Source organism: Pezoporus wallicus, unplaced genomic scaffold (assembly GCF_028554395.1).
Source record: "Pezoporus wallicus isolate ANWC-B61680 ecotype Strahan unplaced genomic scaffold, APGP_CSIRO_Pwel_v1 contig_14831, whole genome shotgun sequence".
In the NCBI taxonomy this organism is placed as follows: domain Eukaryota; kingdom Metazoa; phylum Chordata; class Aves; order Psittaciformes; family Psittacidae; genus Pezoporus; species Pezoporus wallicus.
Window position 1 is genome coordinate 458,532 of NW_026642428.1, and position 27,888 is coordinate 486,419.

The 27,888-nt window shown below is 43.5% G+C and overlaps 1 protein-coding gene across 1 annotated transcript in view; it reads left to right on the forward strand.

Moving 5' to 3' along the window:
• Positions 1 to 27,888, forward strand: part of SMAD3 (SMAD family member 3) — a 69,331-nt gene that overhangs the window by 31,078 nt on the left and 10,365 nt on the right. Inside the window, exons 2-5 of the mRNA XM_057430518.1 lie at positions 20,566 to 20,759; positions 21,612 to 21,746; positions 22,431 to 22,505; positions 23,844 to 23,894. Coding sequence (XP_057286501.1) covers positions 20,566 to 20,759; positions 21,612 to 21,746; positions 22,431 to 22,505; positions 23,844 to 23,894 — 455 coding nt within the window. The remainder of the gene's footprint in view (positions 1 to 20,565; positions 20,760 to 21,611; positions 21,747 to 22,430; positions 22,506 to 23,843; positions 23,895 to 27,888) is intronic.

Below are 27,888 nucleotides of genomic sequence, written 5' to 3' on the forward strand. Positions count from 1 at the left end.
GTCTCTGCTTCTTTGTGCCTTTTTCCTTGTCTAGATTTCACATTAGAGGGCTCACTTGGTTCATTTCAGGGGACCGTGTACTGCCTTGGGGTTTAGTTTCTTTTCTGAGGACAAAATTGTGATTTGTGGCCATTTTTTCTCAAGCTGCAACATCCCTTCCATGCTGCTGCACCTTTGCTTTCTCCTGCTTGCCTGCATGGATCTATTGGTCTTATCTGTTACTGCTCTGGATTGAAACACAGGAGCATACTGGAGATGGGAATTTGTGGCTGGACAACAGAGTATTTTGAGTTTTAACTTTGCCTCTGCCATACCATGTCATCCCTGGCTTATGAGGCAAAACCTGTGATTTTCACTCCCTGAGAAACAGTTCATTCTCTGTAAGTGGACACTCTCCAGGTCTGATCAGAGCCTGTTACCTTTTGTGCTCTTGAGAGAAGCCAACATTGAACGGGAATGTTTTTCAGTATAGCAGTGAACACAGTAATTTGTTTTTATGAAGCCTGATTATTGCTGTGTTCTGGACGGTGGGTTCTGGACAACCATGCTGCTAAAATAAACACAGTGCTGAAGGAAATCAGCTTGTGGTTAATTAGCAGCACAGAGGATGAATATGTATCAGTGTTCAGATGTTTGAGTTGGAAGTTCTTCATGTGACTTTACAAGCTTGGGTGCACTAGCACTTTTTCAAATGCTAAAGAGGCACCAAAATATGAAAATATGTTTTTAAGGCTTTTTTGGTGGCAGTTTTCTGTATTAAGCTGGTGGAACTGAGGGCTGGTGATGTCATTTCCCTCAAACTTGCTGCAAAACTCTCCTATAAAAGCATAACGTTAGGAAAACCACAGCGAAATGAGAGAAGCAAAGGCATGTGCCCAAGGACTAATGCCATCAGAGGTGGAGTAACGGCACCACTCTTGCACCACCGCCTGGAAGGAGCCCAGGCAGTATTTCACTGGGGAGATGTTTGAGTATCTCCCTTCCTTCTTGAGGCCCGTTTGTGCAATGCTGACACTTTTCAGGAAGGGCGTCTTGAGGATTCCTTTGAGCCTGACAAGAAGAAAACAGCCTTGTTGTAAAACAGCCTTTGAAAACAAAATGTTCCATTGAGAGCAAGTTGGCAGTGCCATTGTGTGCTTTCCTTGAAATGTCTTCTGACTACAAGTAAGGCAGTTGTGATTTGGGAGCTCCTTTGGGGTATTTTCTTCTGTGGCTTCCCTTGGTGGCTTTTTCAGGTGTGTGTTCTTCTCAGATAGCACTTAGAGAAATGCAGGCAGCTTAATGCCATCCTTTGGATGCATGAAGACCTGCCTGGAATGCCATTCTCTAGCAGTAGTGCATATGGAAAGTCCTGGCATTTTTACTGTAAAAGGAAACTTATGTATAGAGTAACTCAGACTCTGTGTGTGTGTGGGGGGAAGCAATGAAGTTTAAAAAATACATATTCCTAAATTTGCCCACACATCTTGTAAACATTCTGTGCAAAATGTAAGTCCAAGTGGTTTAAAGTTGCGCCAAATATGAAGTAGAATGGAGTAATCTTGAAGAAGAAATGTAATGAATCCTTCTATGTAGCAGTCTCCATTCTCCTGTTCCCTCCCCAAAATATCCAGGAGGCTGTTTTTAGAATGATAGGATAGAAATAACCTTGTGCATTTCCTGCAGTCTGCTCTGCTCAGTTTCGGGCAGAGTATGCTTTGGGATTTCGCTAGTGAAGCTGAAGTACAAATCCAGATGGCTTTGGGAAGCTTGGGCCAGGATTGCTTCAATAGGTGTACAATCAAATTGAGTCCATTGAAGCATGAGAGTAAGTGGCATGATGGGGGGTTATGGAGCACCCAGCAACTCCCACCGAGCACAAGCCTCATTTTCTCTTACCATAGACCTTTTGTAATGGTTTCCACTACCAAGGCAGAAATCTGCACTCACCCAGCAGCAGCATTTCATACCCGCTCTTGCATTCGCTGGCCCAGATCCTCAGCTGGGGAGGAAACATTAGGAAGGGAAAAACAAGACCTACTGGCTAAGAAATCCTTAATGGAGGCCAGTTAACTGATGTTAAGCCTGTATTACCACGAGCAACAGGACTGGTCCTTCACATAGGCTGGTGTTAACTTCATCATTTATTTTTAGGGGAAAGACTTTTGAAGTTACCTTTTCCATCCAGCGCAGTTTGGCTTTGAGTTTTTTCAACTGTTCCAAGAACGAAAATGAAATGTTGACTTTAAGCACCTCAGTTAAATACTCCTGAGCTGTGAAAGTGCGTATTTCATAGGGGAAGGGTCTGTTTTTAATGCAGTAGTTTGCATTTATAGGAAAGATAAACCTAGTCTGAAGTAACGTTTCTCTAAGCCCTTTTTGGTAGAATTCGATCAGTGGTTTAAGCACTGTAACAACTGATTCCAGGAACACTTCAAAGCAGGCACTTCTCATTGGCCATTTGCAAAATCACCTTCTGAGACTGAGCCTCTGGAAATGCATTTATTCACAGAATATGTCTTGCATTAGTCCTCAGTTGGCCAACAAAATTATCTAAGGCATGTCTGAGGCAGCTACTAAAAAGAAACTTAAAAGGCATTACTGTTGTAGTGGAGATGATGCAATACACTTGTGCTATTATCAGACTCAAAGTAAAGTTAAACACATTCAAATGAGCTTGATCTGAAGGGATTTCATTAATACAGAGCTTGAAAGAAGAGGTGCTTTGAGTGCAGGCCCAACCTTCTTGATTTATTGTGTGTGAAAGCTTAGGTAAAAGGCGGGTGCCTTTACCCTGCTTACCCAGGTTTGCATGCCATGAAAAGGAAGTGACACATGATATTCCATGTTGTTTTTCCTCTTCTCACAGGCAAAGCCTGCAATTGTGGAATCTCTACAGCAGGAAGCAAAATGCTAAATATGTTGGCTTTTATTCAGATAGGAGTTTGGAACAGAGTAGGGGTGAATATTCTCTTTAAATCAGCATTTGTAGTTGTTGCCTTGAGGTACATGAGACCTTCTGAGGTTGGAATAATAGGTGCTCGTGAAGGAGAATATTGAAGGTCTTTATTTTTTAAACACTTTATTATCTAAGACAACAGGAGTGTTTCAAGATTTCAAAGTCTCTTTTATCCTAACAGAGCAAAGCATTTAGGTGCTTCCTCAGTCCACCTGTTTCTGCAGCGCTGTCTGAGTATGTGCTTAGATTTAAGCAGTTAAATTGATGGAGCTGATGCACAAATTCCAGCAAATACCTAAACATAACATGGACAGGGTGTTTCTGGAATGAGGAATTGTTCTCTGGGGGCCGCAGTTTCTAAACACAGCAGCAGGTGAGGATGGCAGAGAGGCAGACGGGAAGCAGGTGGCTGGTTTGCTCTGTGCCTGCTCCTGACAAATGGCACACTGTCTTCCAAATCTCTGGCTTCACAGCCCTCTGGAGAATGCCTCATGGCTGTCAGAAAACAATTAAGAAGCCATTATGAGGGAATGCTTTTGCCAATCTGGCAAAAGCCTGGTGCCTGACACAGGCACCGGATGCACCTTAACTTACTAGTCAGGAATGCACCAGCCACAGCTTGGGGTCATGTAAGGATTCAGCTGGTCTGCACCTTGGCCCTTCTCCAGCCCTTTTCTTGCCTTTGATTATTCCCTTTATTTATTTATTTAAACATCTGAAGGATTTGGCTCAAGAAAATCCACCTTTTTTTGCAGGGTTTCCAGATTATCGCTGTTTGTTGAGGAAAGAAATGCCTTTAGAACTATGCAATAATTCACGTGTAAACTGTGTTTATTTGCAGTGCTGCTGAGTCTCAGGTGCTGGTCCTGCCCACACAGCCACACACAGCTCTCCTCTTTGTGTAAGGGACTGTGTGCTGTGTGGGATGCAGGCGCACCATGAAGCCGTCGGAGGCTTTTGGATGCAAAGCAGCTCTAGGTTCTGTTTTTGTCTTCTCTGCAGTGTACATCCACAAATGTCACCGTCTTCTAGAGGTCCGTGCTGCTTTTTTATTGCACCAGAGCTACTAAGTAGTAGCTGGCTGAGCAGCCAGAGCTTTTACAGCAGTGAAATTCTGTGTGGGAGTGCGCAGCCCTTGTTGAGGCTTCAAAACCCTATCTTCCTTAAAAATAGGGAGTAATAATAAAAAACAGATAGAAAAAATCCCTTAGAGGGCCATGGAAATATATCAAGGGCGATCTGCAGAGGAAAGCAAAATGGCTTTGGCATGCTCTGCTTTACGGATACACATATTTCCCCACAGCCTCCTCCTCCTGATGCCACACTGTGATTTTCAGAGAAATGTGTATTTTTAGTTTTGTGTATGTCTTTTTCTCTCTTTTCTTCCCCTGCATGTAAAAAGAAACAAAATGCTGCCCAGATTTGCCCACCTAGACTTTACCATACGTGTTTTGAAAGTAAACTCTGATTAATTGCTGGAAGAAGAATGTGGTGGTGATGTTTCTTATTTCTTTTCCCCATGAAGCTACTTTGCGCTTCTAGTATTGAACAACTGCTCCTTGTGACAACTGCTCCTTGTGACAACTGCTCCTTCCTGTTTGTCAGTTTCATTTACCTGTTGCATCCTGTTGTAAATGGAAATCACATTCTCTTTGGGTCAGGGACTTTCTCTTTTATGCTGGTTGTGTATTAGCCCTGCTGTTTGATTGGGGTTTAGTGGGGATTAGTGGGTACTACCATAAAGCAATTAGCATCTTGAAAAGTCAGTCATCTAGAGGGCTGGAATGGAATTCACTGAATTCATTCCGTGTGCAAATGAGCACACAGGGTTCAGCTGGAAGGCTCTACTCATTCCCTTCCTGGAAGGTAACTAACCTTTCAGGTTCGGGGAACCTGGCTTTGTTTGCCTTGCTGAATACCTTTTTACGCCTTAGAACTTTACATAGCTCTGGGCACATTGGAGGTTCTGAGAAAAGATTAGACTGTGTGAGTGATCATGTGTATTGTTAGACCCAAGAATTGTTTATGGCCTTTTGTTCTAAGGACTGTTATGCATAACTGCACTGAATGCTTTTAAAGTTTAACATCCATTCTTGTGGACTGGAGTGTTTCCAGTGTCCTTAACCCACTTCCACATGAAGGACTTCATCACATGTATTTTAAGGAAACTCATTGAGACCAATGGGGATGATTTTGATAAGAATCAAAGACCTAAAAGGAATCCTAAGGCTTTGGGTGTAATTCATCCTAATGTAACTAAAGTACTGCTGTGAGAACAAGAAATGAATCTTGGTTTGCTCTGGTGCCTCCAGCACTTCTCTTTCATTTCAGTCTGTTGTGGCTTTTACCATTCTCTCATTTATGTTAAACAAAATATTTTCCCCTTCAAGCCCAAATTTTGCAAATGGACACAAGGAATGCAGAATATGATGTCTTCTAGTTCCCCAGAGCACTTCTGGTTTTCTTCTTTGATTTCTCCATAGAGAAAGGAGATAGCAACGGCCCCTCGCTTCCAGGGAAGAGAAGTGTTTTTAGAAGACTTAACCACTGCCAACTGCAAGCAACCACACTTCAGTGAGTCAGCACATCTCAAGGCTAGGCTTCCTGGTGTGGGCAGCACACACTGCTCCTGCAGGTGCTGGCCTTATCAGAAGATGGATGGTAAACCATTTCCCCCTTCCACGCCTCCTCCCTGTGCTCCCACCATGCATTTGCTACTGGGACCAGCTGCCTGGCTGTGCTCTCACTGGGTTCCTTGCTCATCTAATATAGAGCAGGATATCTGGGACGAGGAGCATAGAGGCTCTGGGATGAAGGCTGCAGTTTATTACAAACTACTGTCCTACTTTTTGTCTGGGTGGCCTGATTTCTACAGTAGTGCCAATTCTCATTGTGCTGTTTACAGAGTAAAGACAGGATGTGAGCCGGCCTGTCGTGGAGCATTATCTGCTCTTGTTATATTTTTAGGCTCTTGCTTCCATGACAAAATATTCAGTGACAGTATATTTGCCTACAAGCCTTTGAAGGTCTGTTTTTGCCTCATGTCAGAATTCCCATTGTTTGGGATTCAGCCAGCATTTTGAGCAGCAATACTGCGTTTTCCATGGCATCTCCATACTGTTTCTAGAAACAAACTTTGTGGTGTTTTCAATAAAGCCACGGGTCCTGACTTAAAAAGATTGAGTTTGTGGCAAGCTGACTGCTGATCAGTTCTTCATGCCAAACAAATTGTGGTGAGTGTTAGGAAAGCAATAGGATGTGTGTGTGGTGCTGTTAATTGCAACACCTGTAACAGCCTGTGGAGTAGCTGCTCTCAGGGGCCACTTCTCAAGCTTGTCTTAGAAGTAAACCTGTATTCATAGCAGGGGGAGGACCTATCCAGTGATCCCCAGTTCATTCAGCAAAACAGGAGTGAAAATCGTTGTTGCAAGTATTGGAGCTGCAATGTGAGAAAGCAGTGCCCGGAGGAGGAGGACAGACACTTGGTGTGAAGAGCTGAGCCAGAAGTGTGGAACTTTCCACCAGCAGTGAGAGCGCTAATTCCCCAAGCCCAGCACATTCAGAGCCTGATGCAAAACTCATCTTTTCCATGAGTATTTTATTTTTAATTTTTAATTTTTTTCACAAGCTCACAATGGATAAAAATAAATCCTTAAGAACTAATCCAGTTAAGCTTTTCCTTGCTGGCTGAGGAGAGAGAGAGGGCCAGAAGGAACAATGAACACTGTGTTTCTCTTTTGCAGTATCTAGTGAGTGGTCAGATACAACAGTGCTAAAGAGGTCACATAAACACAGATAATTTGGAGCTGGATACGCTCCATTACGGCTCTGGGTGGGAGAATACACTTTTGGAGGGGCTGGAAGCAGGACAAAGCTGTGTGAGCACCATGACTTAGATGACTGAAGGGGGCAAATCTTCTCTAAATCAATTACCATTTGTTCCTTATTAATAATTCAGCTGCCAAGAATGTGCTTGTTGCTTTAGGGGCGGGGGGGGGGGTGGGGGTTCAGATTGTCCCTGAATAGCTGGCAGTGTAAAAGATGCAAGACAGTACTCATGGGAGCATCCAGAGAAAACTGTAACCATGGGCTGTATTAATTACTTTAAAACTTTTGCACTATTTCCTCCCTCTAAACCATTTTGCCTTTTGTATCGTGTTGATGGTGTATGGCATGCTGAATTCAGCTGGCCTTTCAAAAGGAATGAGACAGTGAAGGATCATCCTTCCATCTCATCAGGGCTGGAAGGCTTTTCTGTGCCCTGGGGTAATGCTGAAAGCAGCACAAGACAGGGAGAGGCTGAGGTGGGAAGTTGAAGCCAAGGAGAACCATGTGGATGTCCACTCTGGGCAAGGAATTTGAGAGGAGGGGGAGGAACTGCAGTTGGGATGAGCTCTCAGATGTAATATTAAGAGGGCCAGAGTGCCTTGAGGGCAGGGCTCTGCAGTGTTTGAACTTAATACCGTGTAGAAGATATCGGACAGATTAAGAGAGGAGTGTGATGGATGGGTCAGAAAGATAATTTTAGCAGCTGTGCTTTTTGATGGGTTGGAGGAACAAGATAGTGATCTGGTGTTCCAGAGAGGAGGAAGAGGTTAGCGGGGATGACATGAGGACAGGCAAGTTGCTTTGGTTGCTAAAAGAAGGCGTAGATCTTCATTTGCTTTGTGGGGGTTTGGGGTTTTTGGGTGTGTTTTCTTACACTTTGTGCAGGAAAATGTCTCAAGTAGTGAACAAAGTAGAAAAGGGGAAGGGCGCTGGAGATGGTGTGGAGCAGCGGTTCAGATGGTGGGTAGGTTCCTAGAGTAAGGTTTAACATCATAGTTACACAGCAGGCGTGATTTCAGAAAGTTTATCTGGGCAAAAGATATTGTCTGGAGATGTGGAGCTTTGGGAATGGGATAGGGAAAATGGAGGGGAGTTGGACTTGTTAGTGTTTAATGTCTTGTTGAGAGAGGGAGTTGGATCCTGTTTCATACAAAGCAGACAGTTGGTGCAGACTCTTAGTAAATAGACTTGGTGCTGTGAGGAGGAGGTGTGATTGGTCATTGCCTGTGTGTATTTTAGAGCAATCAAGTTTGTTTCATGGAGTTGTTTTTTGAGGGTAGAGTGGGTGTGTGGACCAAAGGCTTAGTCACGAGGGGAGGGGAAAGAAAACTGTCTTGACTTGTGAAATCAAATGTTTGTGACTTATCCCATTGTTTCCCTATCTTCATGTAGCTTATGCCAGTATTCACAAGCTGCAGGAGTGAGTAGTGCTGTTAGGTCTCTGTGTGCTGTCTCCTCCTTTTTGTAGCATTCGGGTATTCAGAGAGGATTGGCTGCGCCTTCGCACCCTCTATCGCGTGCTCGCTCTCGCTCATGCCTTGGACAGCCCAGTAAGTATTTAGGGAAGGTGTAGGTAGTGAGACATCTCCCAATCAACACAACCTGGAGGGTGCTTAAAAATGTGTGGATGATTCACTGGAAGGCCCTCTGTTCTCTGAGTCACTGCTGACCCAGGGCCGTAGCAAGTGCATTATGCTGCTAAAGAGGAGACATAAAAAGAAGGCCATAATTGACTGTTAGGTCTTTATGCCTCATTGTGTTGTTTTAGAGAAGCTGGGTGGTGTTCCTGGGTCTCCTGTCTGCATTTCATCTTGAGTAGTTATTATGGTCTGTTTCTCAAGTTTCCCTCAAGCTTTGATTTGGAGTGAGTGGTGGTGGTGGTCTTCATGTTGACCTTGAAAGCACGATAGTGTTGCTGGGAGCTGTTAAGGAACATTTTAGTGTTACTCTCATCTTGGCTTTACCACAAAGATGGACAGATCTGTTTGTATACGTGTAGAGCTTTGAGAACACTTTAGGATTTGAAGAATTGGAAATTGGTTTATCTTCTGTGGGTTCCACTTTCAGGTCACAGCAAGAGGGATGGTGGACTATTGCTGCAAGGCCAGGAGGGATCTCTCCTGTGGCTTTCAAGAGCTTCAAGTCTTTTCTCTGCTGTTACTGTTCAGTACTCATAAAGGTTGCCAGATGGCAAGATGATATGAGACCTGGGAAAAAAGAGCTTGTGTGGTTACAAGATGGGAGCAAAGAGGAGTAGAGTCGTGCTCCCAAACAGCATTCCTTGCCGCTTTTGTGAGTGCCAAAACCACATGCAACAGTCCAGCCAGACTCCTGTGTGGCTGGCATTAAAGGCACCAGCCAAGAGAGGCCAAAAAGAAAGCAAGGGAGAAAAACATCCCTTCTTTCTGGAATTGTGCTGGTCATTTTCCATAATTTGGCTGATAATGACTGGCAGTGTCACTGTCACCCTGGACCAAAGACAAAGGGTGCTCGTTCCTCCTGCGTCACTCTGCTCTACCAAGGTTTGATGGAGGATGATGTGAAGCTGGCATGAAAATCAAAAGCAGCTTTAAAATTTGCTTTTTCAAGTACAAACTAATATTTACCTGTGAGTCTGCTCCCTCTTTGTTCCCCTCTCCTTGGCAAGAGCAGATCAGCTTCCAGTTCAAGCTTAAAGTCTTAGCATTTATCCAGGGAGGTTCCCAGGATGTGAATGTTAATTCTTTTTAGTTTGAAGAGAGGGAAAGGGGAGATGACAACAGGAAAGGTACTTGAAATGGCTCCCTGTTCCGTAAATGTGAGTTTTGATGCAGTTGGTATTTTCAGCTGTTCGTTATGGTCACCTCATGGAAAACTTCTGACAAACATCCCATTTGAGAGCAGTTCTGTCTCCTGTGGTGGTTGAAGGGGTAACCTGTTTTCATGTGGGATTTTTTTTCTGGACTGTTCTTTAATCACTTCTTGCCTCAAGTTTTCATTACTGCTGACATTTACGTGGAAATAAGGTATTTGTTCACATTGATGTCAGCTGCTTGCTTTTTCCTGCTCCTTTCTATGTCATGGCAGCTGGATTTCCATGCGAGCAATAGCCACGATAAAACCTTTACAGGAAAGGTACCATGCACGCACATGCTTAAGATCCTGTTTGGATGATAAGAATGACTTAGCCTGATACTGATACATGCTTCATAGAGCTGTTATTCATGCTGCTGTGCTGCTCTCCCACACATCCTGCATTAGTCAGAGGTAAGCATAGAAATTCTACATCCTTGCTCCCAGTTGTATCACCAGTGCAGAGCTGATGCAGTTTATGGCAGGGGAGAGTGAAGGAGAGAGGGAAAACATCAGTGCTTGTGTTAGTGCTGCTTTACTTACAATAGATAGTGGAGATCTTAATGGGAACGTGGTGCATCCTGACAGGGATCCTGAAGGGAGCAACAACATCTAAAAGTGTGATTTTTGGTGAGCAAGGGAATTCCTTGTCCCGTGCAGCATGAGGAAAATGCTCCTTCCCCCTTCTTTTCTGTAACTTTTTTTAGGGTGGTTTTGGGGTTTTGTTTACCATCACCTGTAATTTAGGAAAGCAGAAGTGGGCTTCCATGAATAATTATCTTGGCTGGAGGGGATGGCTGTGGGAGTGACTTTCTCTTGCTGCATGGCACATCTGCTGTCAGTGGGAGCCTTAGAAACAGCCTTTCAACTGATCTGTAGATTTACTAGAAGAAAGGAAGCTTTCAGGTGGCCACGTACACAGCTTCCTTTTTCGCTGCTGAGAGTTTTTGGTGGGAGAAAACGTTTCAGCTGAAGCATTTCTACCTCTCTGGTACAAATAACCCTCTTCTCTTACTGTATAGAAGCAGTCCCCCAAAATAAAACTAACAACCACCTCCTTTCTTCCCTCACCCTCCTCAGATGTGCTGTAAAACCTGATTATGAGACAGAGAAGTTTATGAAGTTGTTCCTCCAAATACACGTGGACTCTTGCAGAGTCCTGAGTCTCTGATTTCGGTAGTAATTACAGACAGAAGAGGCTGTAAAATATTAACTTCTGTGGGCTTTTAATGAGGCGTTTCATCTGAAATCTGCAGCATTCCCCTAAGACATCTCACTCTTTTTGGTTTACTTTTTAAGCTGGATTTCTCCTGCATTGCTGGTGACTCATAATTAAGGAAGTCAGAGCTGTAAAATTAACGCAGCCTTCTTCCACTACCCTTTTCACCTCTCTCCCAGAGCACACACCTTCTGTTAACTCCTTGTGGAAACTTCAAGGCTTGTTTTGGTAGCGGAGGTAGTTCTTTGTCATCGAGACTGAGGAGGAAAGTCTGTGAGAATCGGCTCTGTGATGAAATACACAGTCTGCACATGGGAAATGATTCATGCTGAACTGATTCATTAACAACTTGTAGGATGCCAGAGGGGGTCGGAGGCTGGGAAAGCTTGGTTGGAAAAGAGAGCTGGTTAATCGATTGGGAGAATGGGGAAGACCGAAGGCAGAGGAACCCAGACTCAAGTTTTTTAAGCAAGCTGCTTTTTGTTTCAGGCTGCAGCTTTAATGAAGAACAGGTCCTCATCCCAGAGCCATGTGTAGCTCTGCTGTTGAATGGATCCCTCAGGACATCCCTGCAGAGGGGCTGGGAGTGGGGGAGGATGTTGGACGGAAGCGTGAGCGTTTGTGGGACCGAGTCCCCTCATTTGTGGTGTGCTGTTGATTAGTACTGGTTGGGCAAAGAATTACAGAGCTGGGCTGCTGTTAAACCAGCTTGAAAAGCAATAGCGTGTAGAGCCAGTGGAATTAATGGAAGTCATAAAAAGGCCGTGTCATGCAAGGAATGCATCGATCTTTGTCTGAAGTACCTGAGTTGCTTCCTAAAGTGGGCGATGGACACTCTGGAAAACTTCACCCTGGATCTCATTATCCGAGCGGGGGAGGTACAAACACAAATGTCCAATCTTGAAATAGCTGCTTTTCAAATTACAGGGAAAGCAGCAACATTTTCACTGTATAATAAAGAAAATAACAGCAATGAACCTCGAGTAGCCTCAAACTATTCCAAACAAGATAATTGGAGGCTGTAGCACAGTGTATTTTTAGTTATATCTGCTATAAAGTAAACACATTCGTTGCCCAGGACCACCAAAAATGTTTCCATAAGAAATGTTGGCTTTGTCCCAACTTGATAGAATGCACAAACATTTGTCTGAGAAGTCAGTTCCGACTCCTGGAATTTATATGAAGTTTCTGTTGAAGGCACTGGGAATTGTATATATTGTGAAGGAGAGTCCATGGTCTTAAAACTGTCATTTTTCAGCACTCACTATGAAAATCACTTTTGCTTTTGTTAGCAGACATATATATTTGGGGCAGCAGCTCTTGGTGTGAGACTTCTGTCTAAACATTGAGCTGCACATTAGTTTCTTTTCTCGTTCAGCAGTTAAGCAGCGTATTCTTTCCTTGGGTCCTTAGCTGTGGTTTTCTTTGGGCTATAGCAGCAGTTGATGCTAATTTGCAAAGCTCTCTTGGCTTCAGTGGAAATAGGAAGATTATTTTCCCTGCAGTATCAAAATGATGCATGTGGAAGCTAGATATTAAATGTAAATCAGTGTAGATATCATGGAAGCTAACACAATAACGGAGTTTTACAGCACCTTTTCTTTTCTCTTGCTAGCACTACGATGTGCTTCAGTTATTCCTTTTTTCTTGAGCTACTTTTGTTTTGCATGCTCTCTCTGTTACGGAAGCTTATCTGAATCTCTTTGGCATTTCCACCCTTCCAGTTTCTCCTTATGAAACTCTTCAGAACATACAAATACACAGCCCCATCAGTATGCCTGGAATCTCCTCGGCGCGAGGAAGTCGCTGGTTTGGTTGGATGCAAGTGTGTTGGGGTTTGGATTTCAGGATGGGAGTTAAACACGGGATTCTGGGAAGAACTGACCAGCTCATGTGATAAATGACTTTTCAAAAAGGCACGCTCCTTTTGAGAGGCTGTGTCTGTTCCTTCCACCCCCAGTCCCCTTAAGGCTCAAGCACAAATAAATTCAGATGAGTCTGACACAGATTTGGGCAAATAAACTTTGCTGAACTAAATAAAAGGACAAGGGCTGCTCGGAAAAACTGGAACTCAAGAGGAGTTAGGGAAATCATGCAAAAAGTTACATCTGTTCTGGGAAAGGGCTTGGATGCGACATCTTCAGAAGCACTCAGGGCCTGAGATTCCACTTCCATCCCTTGTGCTCTACCAATTTCTATTCATGGTAGATTAGTAGCAGTGAATTACCACATTTTTACCAAACTAAACCTTGCCCTGTCTGCCTCTTGCAGTAACAACAAGGACAGTCAAGGTTTTTTCACCTTGCTTTGCTGACAGCTCTGGGCTTCCTGAGGGTAGAGAAGAACCATCAGAGACATTTGAACTGCATCATTCCTGCTGCGGTTGTTAGAAACGGTGTCACTTCAGTTTGTGCCTTGTTGGGGAATTCGCTGCTTTCCTTTGAAATGTCAGTCATGGAAGAATCTCTCCCTTTCTGAGAGCTGCCACGCACCTTGTGGGTCTAAGTGCAAGTAGGCAAGTGTAGATGGCAGAAATACTAAGATGCGCATTAGGAAGTTTAGAACTGGGTTTATGATTAAACCTTAATTAAGCATTAGGACGCATTATGGCTTTTCTAAGGTGGGAGGGTGAAGGCCATGCATGGTTGGGCCTCTGAAGTACCCATTTCTGTTCTAGTGGCTATCGGAAAAAGGAGGAAGTGAAAGATGTAGGGGCATATAATTACAAAATGACTATAAATAAAGGAAAGGGAGCTGGGTTTAATAGCTGGCAGCAATAACCTATAGCTGTGGCACAAGTAGAAGCGGTGTAAATAACAGAGATTAGTAAAAAGTACAGATGAAAAACCAGATCCTGATACTACGTGACAAAGCAAGATCTGTCTGTAGCTTTAAAGAAATCTAAATTCAACTAAGCTGTCATTTGCGTGTCAGCAGGGAGTAGAGGTGGACATAGCTCAGGGAAGATTGCTGTGGAGTACAGGACGAGCAGGAGGCGGCTTTAGAGCAGCAACAATGGACAGACAGTTTATGGTAAACCAATAAAACATACTTATGTCTGAATCTGAAATTAGACTCTGAAAAATACTGTCTCAAGGCACCTGCTAAAGAGCTTAGCATTACTGGAATCTTAATAAATGACTCATGCTGTCATAATCTGATCCTGACATCAACTCTCTGTGCTGTATTTCTTCAGCTTTCAAGTGGGGGAAGGGGAAGTCTGCAAAGCCTTAGTAAAGACTGAGAGATGTAAATAGGCAGTTAGGAGCCCACACAGGATATATTGGTAATTTCTGTAGTGTCAGCTACTTTTCAAACCCAGCACAAATGAGACTCGAAGAATTATGCAGCATCAGAAGAAATGGGAATTGCTCTTTAAAATCTACCTGATGTCACAGACTGTAGGTTCTGGCAGTCTCTGTTAAAGACTTCATGGTCAGCAGATGCGTGGAGCTGTGCCACCCACTGGCTGTGATCCTGGGCTTACCTGTAAGTACACACAGAGCCATGTACACCCGCCCAGAGGCTGTCACAGCCTTGCCTTTGCCTGTTTGCACACTGTGAAGGTCAGAAGCATCTGAAGTCAGATACCATCTGCCGATGTAGAGAACATGGGGTTTTCTTCTGCATCCAAGGAAGACTTCAGTGGGAAGAGTAAGCACTCCAGATGAGTTACCAGCACAAAATAGTGCTCAGCTTTGATAGCATTGAGGGGGTGATGAACTCCTTATTCCTGGTGTTGCATTTGACACAAACTTTCCTTTTGCTTTGGAAGAATCTTCCAACTTCATTGCTCTGGGGGTAGCAAGAACTTATTTTCTCCATAGAGACATGTTGCAAATGAGGTGTTGTTAATTCTTTTAATCTATAAATGTACAGTGCTAAGGAAAAGTATTAATTATTAGTTTCCTCTACGGCAGTGTGATAATGTGCATTGCAAACCTCAGTTTGACGCAGTTCCTTCTATTTCCAGAACTTGAATGACAGTACTGTTAAAACTGCACCAGCAATCGGAAAATGTAGTGATGCTGAGCAAATTGAGGGGAAAGAGATGGCAAAGGATCAGCTTTTGAATCACAGATGTGCTGCATGGATCAGGTTTTTTTTACTCAGTGTTGTTCATTTGGCCACTATTCAGGGAAAGTTGAGATTTCATCCAACTTTTGGGTGAAGCCCTGTGGATTCTGCAGTGCTCTGCACACAAAAGCCAGATTCTGCTACAAGAATAAGTGCTTATTTTCCTGGTGTAGACCAGATGCAGAGCCAGTAAGGAGCTACTAACTATGTTTTGTGCTTAAGAGAAAATCACAGCCTGTGGCCATAGTTCTTTGTGCATTTTAGAGCATACAGGCAACTTAGTTGTCATGGGTTTAAAGATCAGCTTCTGCTTGTGGTTTTTAGTAGGAAATCCCTGGAAATGCATAACTTACACTTTTATTTCCTGATGGTTTTTCTCTTTTCCTTACTTTTTGCACATGCTGGTGTTACTGGATACTTGAGCTTTCAGGCATTTTGCTCACTTGGAAGATTAATGACAGGGACATAAAACTGTTGGGCTTTGCAAACAGGAGTGTATGAGTTTGAATGGTAAGGGGAGGGAGTGGATCTGTGATAAAGTAAATCTGAAGATTACCAACCTTGGCAGAGGTTACCTGTAGTAACTTACTGCTTATATCACTTAGCTTAATTTGCACTTCTGCATCCCGCTGATTTTGACTTTACTTTTAAAGAAGGAGAATGGGTGCAAGGGAGACTTTCATTATGCATCTAGAGGAAAGATAGCTGCAAAGTGCTCAAAGAGGAAGACATAAAATAACAAGTACATCTTTTCAAGTGGGGGTAGGTGGTTTCTTTTTTCTTTTCCAATTCAGGGTCTTACAAATCAAATCAGATTAAAAAAAAACCAACATGAAACAAACCAAGTAGCAACAACAACAAAACCCCCACCAACCAACCAAAAAACCCCACAGTCGTGCCTGGAAGTCAAATCCCTGTTACGCAATTTAATGTTCTATTTACTCCTCACTCTGTTTCAGATTGTTACAGAGGAGTGTTTAAAAATGCTTCTGTCATTCTTTTTCCTCCCCTCTGTTTTCGCTATTAAGACCTGCAGTTGCCCTTTGGTCTTTGAGCAGCAGCAGTCTGGGCAGTTTGGATTAGCAGTTTCATGTGTTAAACTTTGCTTGTAACAACATATAATGATGGATCAATCCTAAAGGTGTTCAGCCTGAGGGGGTTTTTGTTTGTTTCTTGTGGACACTGCAGTGGTGTCCTGACCATGCCTGAAGTTGTTGTGCAAGCAATTAAATCACCTGACTGCATTCCTGGGGTCTTGGTCTCTCTTTCTTCATTCAACACTTTTTAATCTTTGATTATAACTGCCCTAGGTGTGGAGAAACCTCTGCATTGGATACCCCTTGATCATGTTTGTACCGTATTGTAAACCTCAAGCCTTTGGCTGACTTCTCCTTGGGCATCTTTCACCAAGCACCAAGTCTTCTGAGCTGTATCCCGCATTCAGGCTATGGGTGTATAGTCATTATCTTTGTTGCTAACAGCCACAGCATGGGCTGGGACAAGCATGCTGTGGGGCCTTAGTCTGCTCTCCTGACCCAGCACAGCCACCCAGTCTGCTGGCCAGGGAGTTGTCGTTCAGGTAGGGAAGTGCTGGTCTCTGCTGTTCCTCTCAATGGGCTGATCCTTGACATCACTGAGCCCCTGTCTTCCTCCTCTCTGCTTTTTCTTGTCACATCAAGACTTTGTATTTCTGAATCATTGTTGAATTAATTTCTTTGCTATAACCCACTGCTAACTGGTATCAGCTCAGCAATCTTGCTGTGTTCTGGCTTTGGCTTTACTTAATCTTGCAGGCTGTCATAGCCTACACTCTCTCACACTCACAGGAGGTGATAACTACAGCTCATCACATTTCCCTCGGTAAATCAGGCTTGGGGATCACAATATTTTCTTGTTCTTACCTTGCAAGTTCAGGATATGTGCTACTTATAAAAGATGCACTAGAACACCCTCTGGCAGCCAGAGTCTGCATCACCCGCTTGCTCTAAACATCGACACTGAAAGGAAGAGCTTTTTACTACTTCTGCTGTTTAGTCCCACTATGCAGTATAGAGACACTTTGAAGATGTGTGTCCCACCAAAACAAATGGTGCTGCTTTTGGAGACAGCCATCCAGTGCTGAATTTTTGGCCAAAGCAGCCTGAGTATTTTTAAAAGAAATCCTGTTAGATGTCATGGAATGATGAATGTAGCAAGTCAGTTGTACGGGAGATCTGCTCAACACAGGCTGGTTAAAACAAAGCAAATAGGGAGGAGCAATTCAGTAACTCAGTGGAATCTTTGGTACTTAGAGTCCACTAATTTTAATGGATGTGCTAAGCTCTCAGGTGGTTCGGAGACTGCTTCAGCATTCAAGATCAGACTGTGCTTCAGAACAGGACTAAGAAAAGGTAGAGGTTGTGTGTTCTATGGAGTTTATTGTCGGATTACTGTGCACATGGAAGTGAGATACATGCCTGCTTGGGTCATCCATGAGGGCTGTGGGCTTCAGAGGTGCTGAGCTAGCAGATGTGGTGCACACTAGGAAAAGTGTATACTAACTCATCTCACACAGCTTCTGGCTTTCATCAGGTTCCTTCAGGAAATGTTGCAGCCTGTTAACCCATGGAAAAGTGGATAGTCTTCTGCCAAGTTCAGGACCTGAACCAGCTTGTGGTGTGATGCTGAGGGGACAGGAGCCAGTGACTGCAGTCTAGATAATGTATAAGTGAGATGTGTGGGTGCCCAAGACAGTTCTTACGCTTAATCAAGTGTTTGCATCTACAAAGAAGCATTCAGGTAGCTAAGAAAGATGTGGCAGCTGACTGTGGTACTTGGAGGTCTGTATCTACACAAAGAGCTGCCTGTAGTAGAGCACGGTCTTTGCTCATGAAATCCTGTGTCCCATCTCAGGCATACCAGTTATCTGTTGCTTTGGTCAAAATTCTCCTTGAGAGTTGAGGCAGGACAGCAGAAAGAAATAAAGCTGCACTATTACTTTGCCACATTGTTCCCAAGAACAAGCGGATGATGTTCATTTGTCCCAAGTCCCTTAACAGAGGAGCCTGAGGACAGATTTCACAATCATAAAAATGCAATTAGTCCCCAGTGCTTTGGGGAAATATAATTTCTTTTCCCATATCTTCTTATTGGGGTCAGAGGGGAGAAGGGGAGGTTAATATATCTGAAAATAAAACATATGGCTCTGTCATTTTAAGAAGTCTGGTTTAGATAAGATTGTAGAGCAGCCCATCTCTTGTGCAGTACAAACAGCATTCATGCCAGGAGCAGTGGTAGAGAGCAAGCACAACACGTTTTCCCCAGTGTGTAATCTCTGCTAACAAAAATGAGTAGCTGTGATAGTAGTGGTTGAGAATCAGTTCTGCTTTCAGGCTGGTTTTGGTTTAGGTAACCACTGAAGCTGTTCAGGATTTGAGGCCTGCTCAGACAACAGTGACTTGGTGTCTCCCCACGGTCTCCTGCAAGAGCTTTGTTGGTGCAGGGGCACAGTTAACCTGGGTGTTGAAGCACGGCATCCAGAGAGGGCATCATGGATGGACATTGGCTCGTCTTTTGTGAAGACTTCATAGCCTTACCAAGAGCCCTGGGGTGGTGGGAAGGAGTGCATTTTACCCTCCAGCTGACTGGGAAGTTTGCTGTAGGTTTAAAGAGTTTCTTCCACCCTGGGAAATGTAGGGAAGACCCATCCTTGCAAGTAACCCAGAAGTCATAGACACTTTGTGTTAGTCCTCCATCTCAGCTGCTAACCTCAACCCACATCTGTCTGTGCTGCTGTCATGTCCATCTGCTGATGGTGACTGGGAACAGTAAGAACACTTGCCACAGTTGTGTCTCCTGTGGGACCCTTGGAATAATCTGAGTCTTTTTCTCCTTTACCCTCACTTAGATGCAAGATATCCTTCTAAGTGCGGAGATGTTTGAAAAGGGAACAGAAGAGCAGTCCCGGTTTATTCCTTGTTTCAGCCTACTCTCTTCTTGCTAAATATAGTTTCACACTTTTTAGTAGCTATATTATATAAGTTTTTCCACATTGACAAGTTCTGAGGTCACACAAATGAAGCCTTGGACCCACCACGGTTCCCACCTTCCATAGAAGATTGGTTCTAGATGCTGGCACTCTCCTTGTGAGTCTTTCACCCAGGAAAACTGATTTCTGCTTTCCTGTCCTCAGAAGGAGTTTAGCTTAAGAATACACTTGGAGAATGTGCCAGATGCTCATCTGGTTGGTCACCCCATCCCAAAGCAGTCTGAAGAGAGAGCTTGACCCATAAATAACAGCGCAATATGAAGAAATACATACTATATATACATGCAATAAATAACTGGTCATTGTGCGTTTTCCAGGGCTGTAATATACTTGCAGGTTTTAGATGTTTTGTAACCTCTACCAACAAGTCCCTCAGTGATGAACTCCTTATATACTTCATACATAACGTTGTATGACATATTTTCCTGCTTCCCTAAATCAGGTGCTTGTCAGTAAGAGCTTGGGTTGGTTGTGTCTGCCTTCCTCGTTGCTGTAGCAGTGTGTTTACAAGAGGTGTGCATGTTACCAACCTCTGCCAGGGAAGCTTTTGGGAAAACTCTTGTAGAGCAGCCAAGACTAGCACAACCGCTGCTGGAGTAATTGTTTGTGTGGTTTGGGTTTGGGTTTTTTTTTCTGGATTGGCTGCCAACATGGAGAACCAAGGGAAAGAATTCCGAGCAAAATTTCAATTTTTCTCCTTTTTTCTTTCCTTGACAAATTAAAAATTAGGAATATTTCATTTCACCAACCCCCTCAAGTGTTTCATTTCAGTTGTTAAGAAAAGCAAGGGAAATGAAGGCTTAGACTTCAAACAAAGTGCCTAGGGGATTTTCCCGTTTATCAGCTCAGGGAGTGGAGTACATATCCAGGATGGAGGAGACCCTTCTCCAGCTCTTTCCTCTGCTGGAGACCATTTGAACCTTCCCAGGAAGGTTTGCTAGGAGCAGGCTATTGTGTGGATGGAATTAGATGAAAAGTGAGTTGGAGGAGACACAGGCTGGATGTACAAACAAAAGTGAGCAAGGCTAAAAATCTACTTTTTTTGCTTTCAAGTAGCAGTTTGGAAAACGAAACTGGAAGATCTGCTTGTTTGTAATAGTTGGGAACACTGTTTGAAGGAAAGGTATCTACGTCAGTTTTGGATAATCTTGTCACAATGGGAATTCATGTCTCTGTATCTTAAAAGTCCAGTTTTCTTAGCACATATGTTAAGATGTACCTTTCCATGCACAGCATAAATTGCTGAGAGTGATGCAAACCTCTTGTTAGTTAGTTTAAGAAGTGCCACTAAATGGATGTATTCTTACTTGCTGTGGCTCTTGTCTGCCTCCAAATTAGCCTCTGAAAATGAATAAATCTCTTTTATATAACAGATATTTTAAGTTTCAGAGATTTCCTCTTGGCCTGAAGACTGGACCGGAATGCATCCTTGCAGCACTGTCTCAGCAGGTTTTGGTGACCAGGTGACCAGCAGCTTTTGAGCTGGTGTCAGGATGCTGAGTTGGCTGGGCCTTTGCTTTGAGCCTCCTGCTGAAGCCTCCAGTCTTCACGTTAAGTTCCCCTGTGTAGTGTTTGATGGGATGTGCTCAATACTACCCTTGTGTACCAGTCTAAATCGCTGTCATCTCTGTGTTCTGACTGCAGATCGTTAGATGGCCGGCTCCAGGTGTCTCACCGGAAGGGTCTTCCCCATGTGATCTACTGCCGGCTGTGGAGATGGCCAGACCTTCATAGCCACCATGAGCTGCGGGCCATGGAGATGTGCGAGTATGCCTTTAACATGAAGAAGGATGAAGTCTGTGTGAATCCTTACCATTACCAAAGAGTGGAAACCCCAGGTACTGCTGGCCCCGGGTGCAGCTTCTCAGTACCAGCATAAGGGATTTATAAGTGTATTTCAAAATTGAATAAAGCAGCAGGCGTAGGGTTTTAAAGCCAAAGTGTATTTATTATTGATGCTAATCTCTTACTGTATGCAGCAGAATAATTTATGAATCTGCACTCAAGGGGAAAATATCATTTTAAATCGATAAAATCCAAGTAGAGCAGGTTGCACTGTTGTCAGGTTCCTAATGCGGCATTCATTGTGCACGCAAACAACTCACACACGTAGTAGATACAAGTATGAGCTGTGACAGTGTTGTATGTATCCCTAAGTGTTGGTATTAAATTAAGGGTAAACTTAATTTTAAGTTGAAGTGGATCTAAGAGTAGCTCCCAGCACAACTGAACATCCTGTTCTGAAGCCTCCTCCTGCCTCTGAGAGAGACTTTCATCTGGAACTGCAGATACTTCTGCTGCGTGTTGGTGCAAATCTGCAGAACCAGTCTGGATGTTTATGCTAATGCTACCTTGCTGTTTCATTTTGTGTGAAATTTATTCCTTTGGAATCATGTGGTATAACTTCTAAATGGGTTTTCAAGATGACCAGTTTCTTCGCCTTAGAAGGGGTAGACAGACTAGGTGTGCTCAGAGAAGCACGTATCCCATCCCCAGCTGAGGGATGTTAAGAATAGCATCTTTAACTGCTGCTATTTCAGAAGCAACTATCAAATTGTGTCCTTTAATTAGCGACTTAGGTGTTGCATGTATTTAAGGGTGTTACTCCAAACTGGTTTCTCTTCATTTTCTAGGGTTTCAGTCATTTTATTTTAAAGCTGGTCTGCTTTTTTTCCTTTCCATTTGTGCAGTGTTACCTCCAGTGCTGGTGCCTCGGCACACAGAGATCCCAGCTGAGTTCCCGCCGTTAGATGATTATAGCCATTCTATTCCAGAGAACACTAACTTCCCAGCAGGTATCGAGCCACAGAGCAACTACATTCCAGGTACCATATATCTTCCATACAGCGAGCAGAGGGAAAAGGGTTGTATTGCACAGTGAATCGTATCTATATATGCCAGTCTGGATGATTGGAAAGCCTTTCTTTCCATCGTTACTATGAAGCTAAGGAGTGGGAACCTGTACAAAAATAGATGAAGGCTGTAAATGTAGACACACAGCAGTGCTGTTTATGGTTTTGTTTTCTTTAAACTCACCTCTTCAGTAGCACATGCTCTATTGATTGTGGAATATGAAGCTGAATGTTCCCTCTGCATGGTTAGGTTTGAATGAAATTCAGCCATTTTAGTTTGAGTAAAACTAAATTTCTGATGAAATTGAGCTCTTCTATTTATGTATCTCTTTTACAAGCAATTTACACCTTATTTGCATGGACAAGCTATGCAGCTGCACACCAGGAGAGGGAAAATATGTGGACAAATACTGTCTGCAGGGCTTAAAGTTTGATGGGATTGAAAATCCGGATTTTTTTGTTTCCCTCTCAGTTATTCACATATATGCTATGACTGTCATCCTGGCTGTGCCAGCTCCTCCTTTCAGCAGCTTGAGGAAGAATCATACTAAAAAAGAAATTTAGCTCCTTGTGAATAGCAAAGTCAATGTTTTTGGTGTCTAAAATCCAGACTTTGCATCCAGTTGCAATAACAGTATGATCATTTTGTGCTTCTAGAGACACCCCCTCCAGGCTATTTGAGTGAGGATGGAGAAACAAGTGACCACCAGATGAACCCCAGCATGGATGCAGGTAAGTCATGTTTTGCCATTTGCTGCAGCTTTCTAGGTCATAGCAGAGACACTGAAAGTTTTCCTTTGGGGTACTGAAGATCTGACGGTGGTTTGAGGTTTTTATCCTGGTAGGAGTGCAAATGTAGCCTGACATCTCATGTAAAGCACATGGGAATAACTGTTGAAAGCCTCTTCTTGATCTGGGATTTGCTCCTAAGAACCGCTGAATTGGACCCTGAATTCTTACAGCTTACGCTTGAAAACCAAAACCACACCCTTGGTTAGAAAGGCTAATGCTTTACAAGAGGGTTATGCAAATACATGGCACTTACACAGAGACAGACATGCAGAACCTAATTAATGCAAATACTGCACACAAATATCTTGGTTTCTGTGCATGTCTTCAGCCGTAGAGCATACGTGGGATTCTAAAAGAGGCATGAATGATTTGCAGTCTTTCACCACACTTACACAGATGGAGGAAGGCACTGTGGGTTTGTTTTTCTACATCAAACATAAGCCTATTGGGACAATCCATTTTAGTGCATACAATTATTGGTAATGTGGTTGACATTTGGAATATATGTATGGCTTTTTGGAAAGTGGACTGGAGTAGGACTGGCCTGGGAGATGTCATAAATACCCAGTTTAAGTTTGAATGCTATATCCCTTCCTTCAGATGTCATGGACTTTGTAGAAAAACAAATTTTAAAGAAACCAGCAAAACTCAGTGTGAGAGGAAAAGCAGAAATGGGCTGTACCACCTGTGTGCTTCCACGTGGCATCCAGAGGCTGTGGAAGCTGCTCTGGACATCCAAGTGCAGATACCTGAAACACACGCACAGGATTTGTGGACCAAACTGAAATGATTTAGGATAAAATTCTGGCAGTTGTTTGGTCACAGCTGTGTATCTTGATCCAATCCTCCATGTTCCCTAGACCAGTAAGATTTGTTGATATAAATTTTTGGTGGTTATGAGTATGTTTTGTGCCTAGTAATGTAAAATCACGCTGTTAAATGCCCAACTAACTGTAGCTGTCATGATGGAACCTGGAGCTTTGATCACTGCCAGTAAAACAGACAACTGCCTGCTCAGTTTTGAAAATTAATGGGTTAAGCTTAAGAGAAGGCATCATGAAGATGCTTAGCAATATTGCAGATGTAGCAAGCTGATAGAAGTAATAGCATTTGAAAGCTCAAGTAATCAACATCACAGGAGCTGCTGGTGTCACAAAATGAGTCTTAAGTGAGAAGTGGGTTATCCCTCCAACAAGCCCAGGCAGAGCTGAGCATTTGGTGGAAGTGTTTTCCCTTGTGCAGATGCTGTACCAATAATTACAATGTCTTGATTTTCAGGTTCTCCAAACTTATCACCAAACCCTATGTCTCCAGCACACAATAATCTGGGTAAGCGTGTGATCTTGAGAACGGTGTGTAATTACAGTCAAGGTAGTGACATTTTAATGATGATGTTGTGCACTTTTGCTGGGGTTGTGAGCATTGTTGATGTTCCTTTCCACTTATCCTTTTCACCGTGATAACAGTGATTCATAGTAACTCTAGACAAAATACAGAAATCTGAACTTACATCAGACTTAAATAAAAACCCAAGAAATGCTGGCAGACAAATACCAGAATGTGTGAAGGATTACAGCAAAAATACACTCATTTGATTACATGGGTTTGCAAGGAATATGTCCATCTGTTTTGCTGGTGATTTTGTGTTCTCCCAACAAAACTATGAGTGCTGGGATCATGTCAGACAACAGAGTACATCTACCTTAGGGTCATCCCTACACCACACAGGGATAAAGCAGCCCAGAGCCTTCATGTCCCAGTGCCCTAAACCACTGGAAGAACTGGCCCAGTTATGCAAGTTGTTATAGTATGAAATCGAGCATGGACTGAGCAGAGCAAAGTGGAGGTAGCTGCTGTGTGTTTGGAGAGTCCACATAAATGGAGGGAAGGTAGGAATGCTGGTGTATGGAGAAGCATAGGTGTCACGGACAGCCTTATTTGAGCATTAGAGGTGTTTGTGGAGTCTTATGCTCAAATGAGCCTGGAACCAGGCCTTTACCTTTGCGGTACTATTAGAGGTTTTATGGTTATTTCTGAACCTCTGCTGCTGTCTCACATGGCTCTGCCCTTTATTTTCATACCTACAGACATAAAACGTCTGATCTTCATCAGTTTGAGCTCTTACCCTATCTGCAATTGCTCTCAACAGTCTGTCATAAAAAGCACTCACAGTTCTGGCTAGCTGCAGGATCAGTTCTCTAAATGTTCATTAAGCCAGCAGACAGAGGCCACTTGAGATTACTCTTGAATAACCGTAGCCATAAAGTTTACATATGCTTTTAATCCTGGCACGGAGTACTTTGACATTGCTCCAGAATTTGTCAGTCATTGGCTGACTTGTGGATATCTTGGGGCTGTTGAAGAGGGGATTTCTTTTCTTCTTTTTTTTGCCCTTTTTTTCTTTTCTTTTGAAGCATGGGATATATTGCCACAGTGCCACTAAATTTTTACTTGCTTTAGCTGTTAAAGCCTAAAAAGAGAATACATGGCTGGCTTATTTTTATCTCCTTTTTTCTTTTTGGTTGAATGTGCTGCCTGGGAGTTGGGGAGAATTTCTAGTAATCTCTTTTCAACCTCAACGTAAAAAGCCCATTATATGTCACAAAACCAACCTGGCAAGTTGATTGTGGCATCTGCCTTACATAAGGAAGAAAGGAGTTTCTAGGAAAGAGGCCCCAACATGTGTCTTCTAAGGAGGACACTAGTTACTAACTCATGCTGCTCAGTGGATGGGCCTGTCGGATGCCTGATGTGCTGTCTGGTGACAAAACCTAAGGAGGAGCAGGTGAAGCTGGTTAACCACAAAGAACCTCTTTGTAAGTCTAAGCAGCAGACATCAGAAAAGCATTTTACCTTCCCAACATTAAGATACCTTGAAGTTTTGCAAATCAAATATTTATTGCTTTTAGGCAAGAGCTTCCATAAATGGAGAACTTCTTGTCTCTTAAAGATTTTGTCAGGTTTTGCATGTGAGGAAGCTACAAAATAGTAAATGAAGGGGCATGAAGCTGAGCCACTGTTAAAACTGTCAGCTGACGAAATTGTCATCATTTCCCTCTCTGCTCTTGTGAGATCTCCCCTGGAGCACTGCATTCAGCTCTTGGGGCCCACAACACAAGAGGGACATGGAACTGTTGGCGCAAGTCCAGAGGAGGCCACGGAGATGCTGCGAGGGCTGGAGCAACCCTGACCTGGAGCCAGGCTGAGAGAGCTGGGCTGGGTCAGCCTGGAGAAGAGAAGGCTCCTGAAGGGGAGACCTTAGGATAGCTCCAGTGCCTAAAGGGGCTATAGGAAACCTGGAGAGGGGCTTTGGCCAAGGGCCTGCCGGGACAGGGCAAGCGGAATGGCTTTAACCTGCCAAAGGGGAGACTGAGATGAGCTCTTAGGCAGAAGCTCTTCCCTGTGAGGGTGCTGAGGCACAGGCACAGGGTGCCGAGAGAAGCTGTGGCTGCCCCATCCCTGGCAGTGCTCAAGGCCAGGTTGGACGCAGGGACTTGGAGCAAGCTGCTCTAGTGGAAGGGGTCCCTGCCTGTGGCAGGGGTTGGAACTGGATGCTGATGGCCTGCAGTGCTCCTGCTTTTGCTGCACTATAGAATTCTGTGGATTAGCAGAACGCTCCAGTGTCTAGGATGGTACTTTGATCTGCAGAAGTTTAATCAGGCTTTCTCTGTGTGTTTGTGGAGAAAATGAAATAGAAGTTCATAGAATAGAATTAATAGAATAGAAACAACACAACAGTGTGCAATGAGGATAATAAGCAGCAACTTCCCAGCAGCAGTGCAGTATTGCCTTAAAGAAAATAGTATCACCGTATTGATGTCCATTTATTTGACCAGAACTTCGTGAACCTTTTAAGGCAGTTTACTTAGTGTAAGCTGAACTTTGGACTTAAATCCTATGGCCATATTCCAGAGCATTACAGAGGCAATGAACTTGGGCCAAACCAAGTAGGACAATGGAAGCAAGGTTTCTTTGAGGAGCAATATATGTATTTCAGCACAAAGCTGTAAGACTGTAGCAGGGGATTGAAGGAACTCAGGGAGTTTCATCTTTCCATTCACAGGCACAAAAGTGTTGCAAGGTAACATATTGGGATTTATTTTTTTCCTTCTTTCAGCTCATGCTGTCAAATTCTCTGTTGTCAAACATAAGCTTTAAATGGAAGTTACAGATATCCAGTGATCTCCTCTGTATCACTGAAATACGAACTGGAGAAGATACAGAAAACAACCAAAATGAAAGGAGAGTTGCCAGCATTATGTGGACATTTGGGATGAAGTCAGGGAGTTGACACTGGCCAAGGGCCAAGCCTGTGGTTGCAGGCACATTGTTATTTTGGAGTGAGGCAGTCCCTTGGTGTACAGGAAATCCATTGTCAGTGTTTGCTCCGCAAAAGACTTGACGCAAAAGCTGTAAGTGAAATAAGCACATCCCCTACGGTCAAATCCATCAGGAACATAAGCCTCTGTTCCTCTCTGTGTTGAAACACAATTTCCCAAAGCAGAGAGCAGACAGCCCTTCTCAGAGTGTGTAGAGGGGAAGAGAGCATGTACACCTATTCATCTTTTGTCCCAAGGGAGTTAGAATTAATGTGCCTGCAACTAATCCAGTTGGATAACACAGATCAGTAACTTCGAATGTGTATCAAAAGCACTGGCTGAAATGAGAACCACCACTCTTCTGCTTAGAGCACACACTGCAGCCAGTGATTTTTTTCCTCCACAGCTGAATGAGATGACTTTTGAAGGTCCCTTCGAACCCAAACTATTCTGTGTTTCTAGGAGTAGATAGTACTTTTGTCTTGTAGGGAAGATGCAATATGGGGAGCATCCCAATACTCAGTGGACACTTGTGAAAGCAAAGCTGTAGTTGAGCCAAAGTTGAAATTGTATGGAGATCACTCAGGCAGGCTTTGCATAGGTTTAATGCATCATGTTTTATTTGATTGTATACCCCCTCAGGATTCTTTGGCTTTAGCAGAGCTACATTGTCTTACTTTTCCCCAAACAGTAAATCCATAAACTGAACATGAATATTCAGCACAGCTCTTACACAAGAGGAAACATGCCCATCCCCTGACAGCTTAAGCTGAAGCCTAAGCCCACAAATCACAGCAGAAAGCAGCATCATTAAAAGCTTGGCTGCATTTTTTCAGAGGCCAGGTTTTCTTCAAAATAGGATTTGTTGGTTTGTGTCTTTCCTCAAGTTGCAAATAAGCCGGAAATAACATTTCCGTACATCCTTCAGTGGGGAATCCGCAGTTCCCTTGAGGGGCAAGCAAGCGGAGGTGGTTTCTGAAGGCCAGGACCACGAAACCATAAAG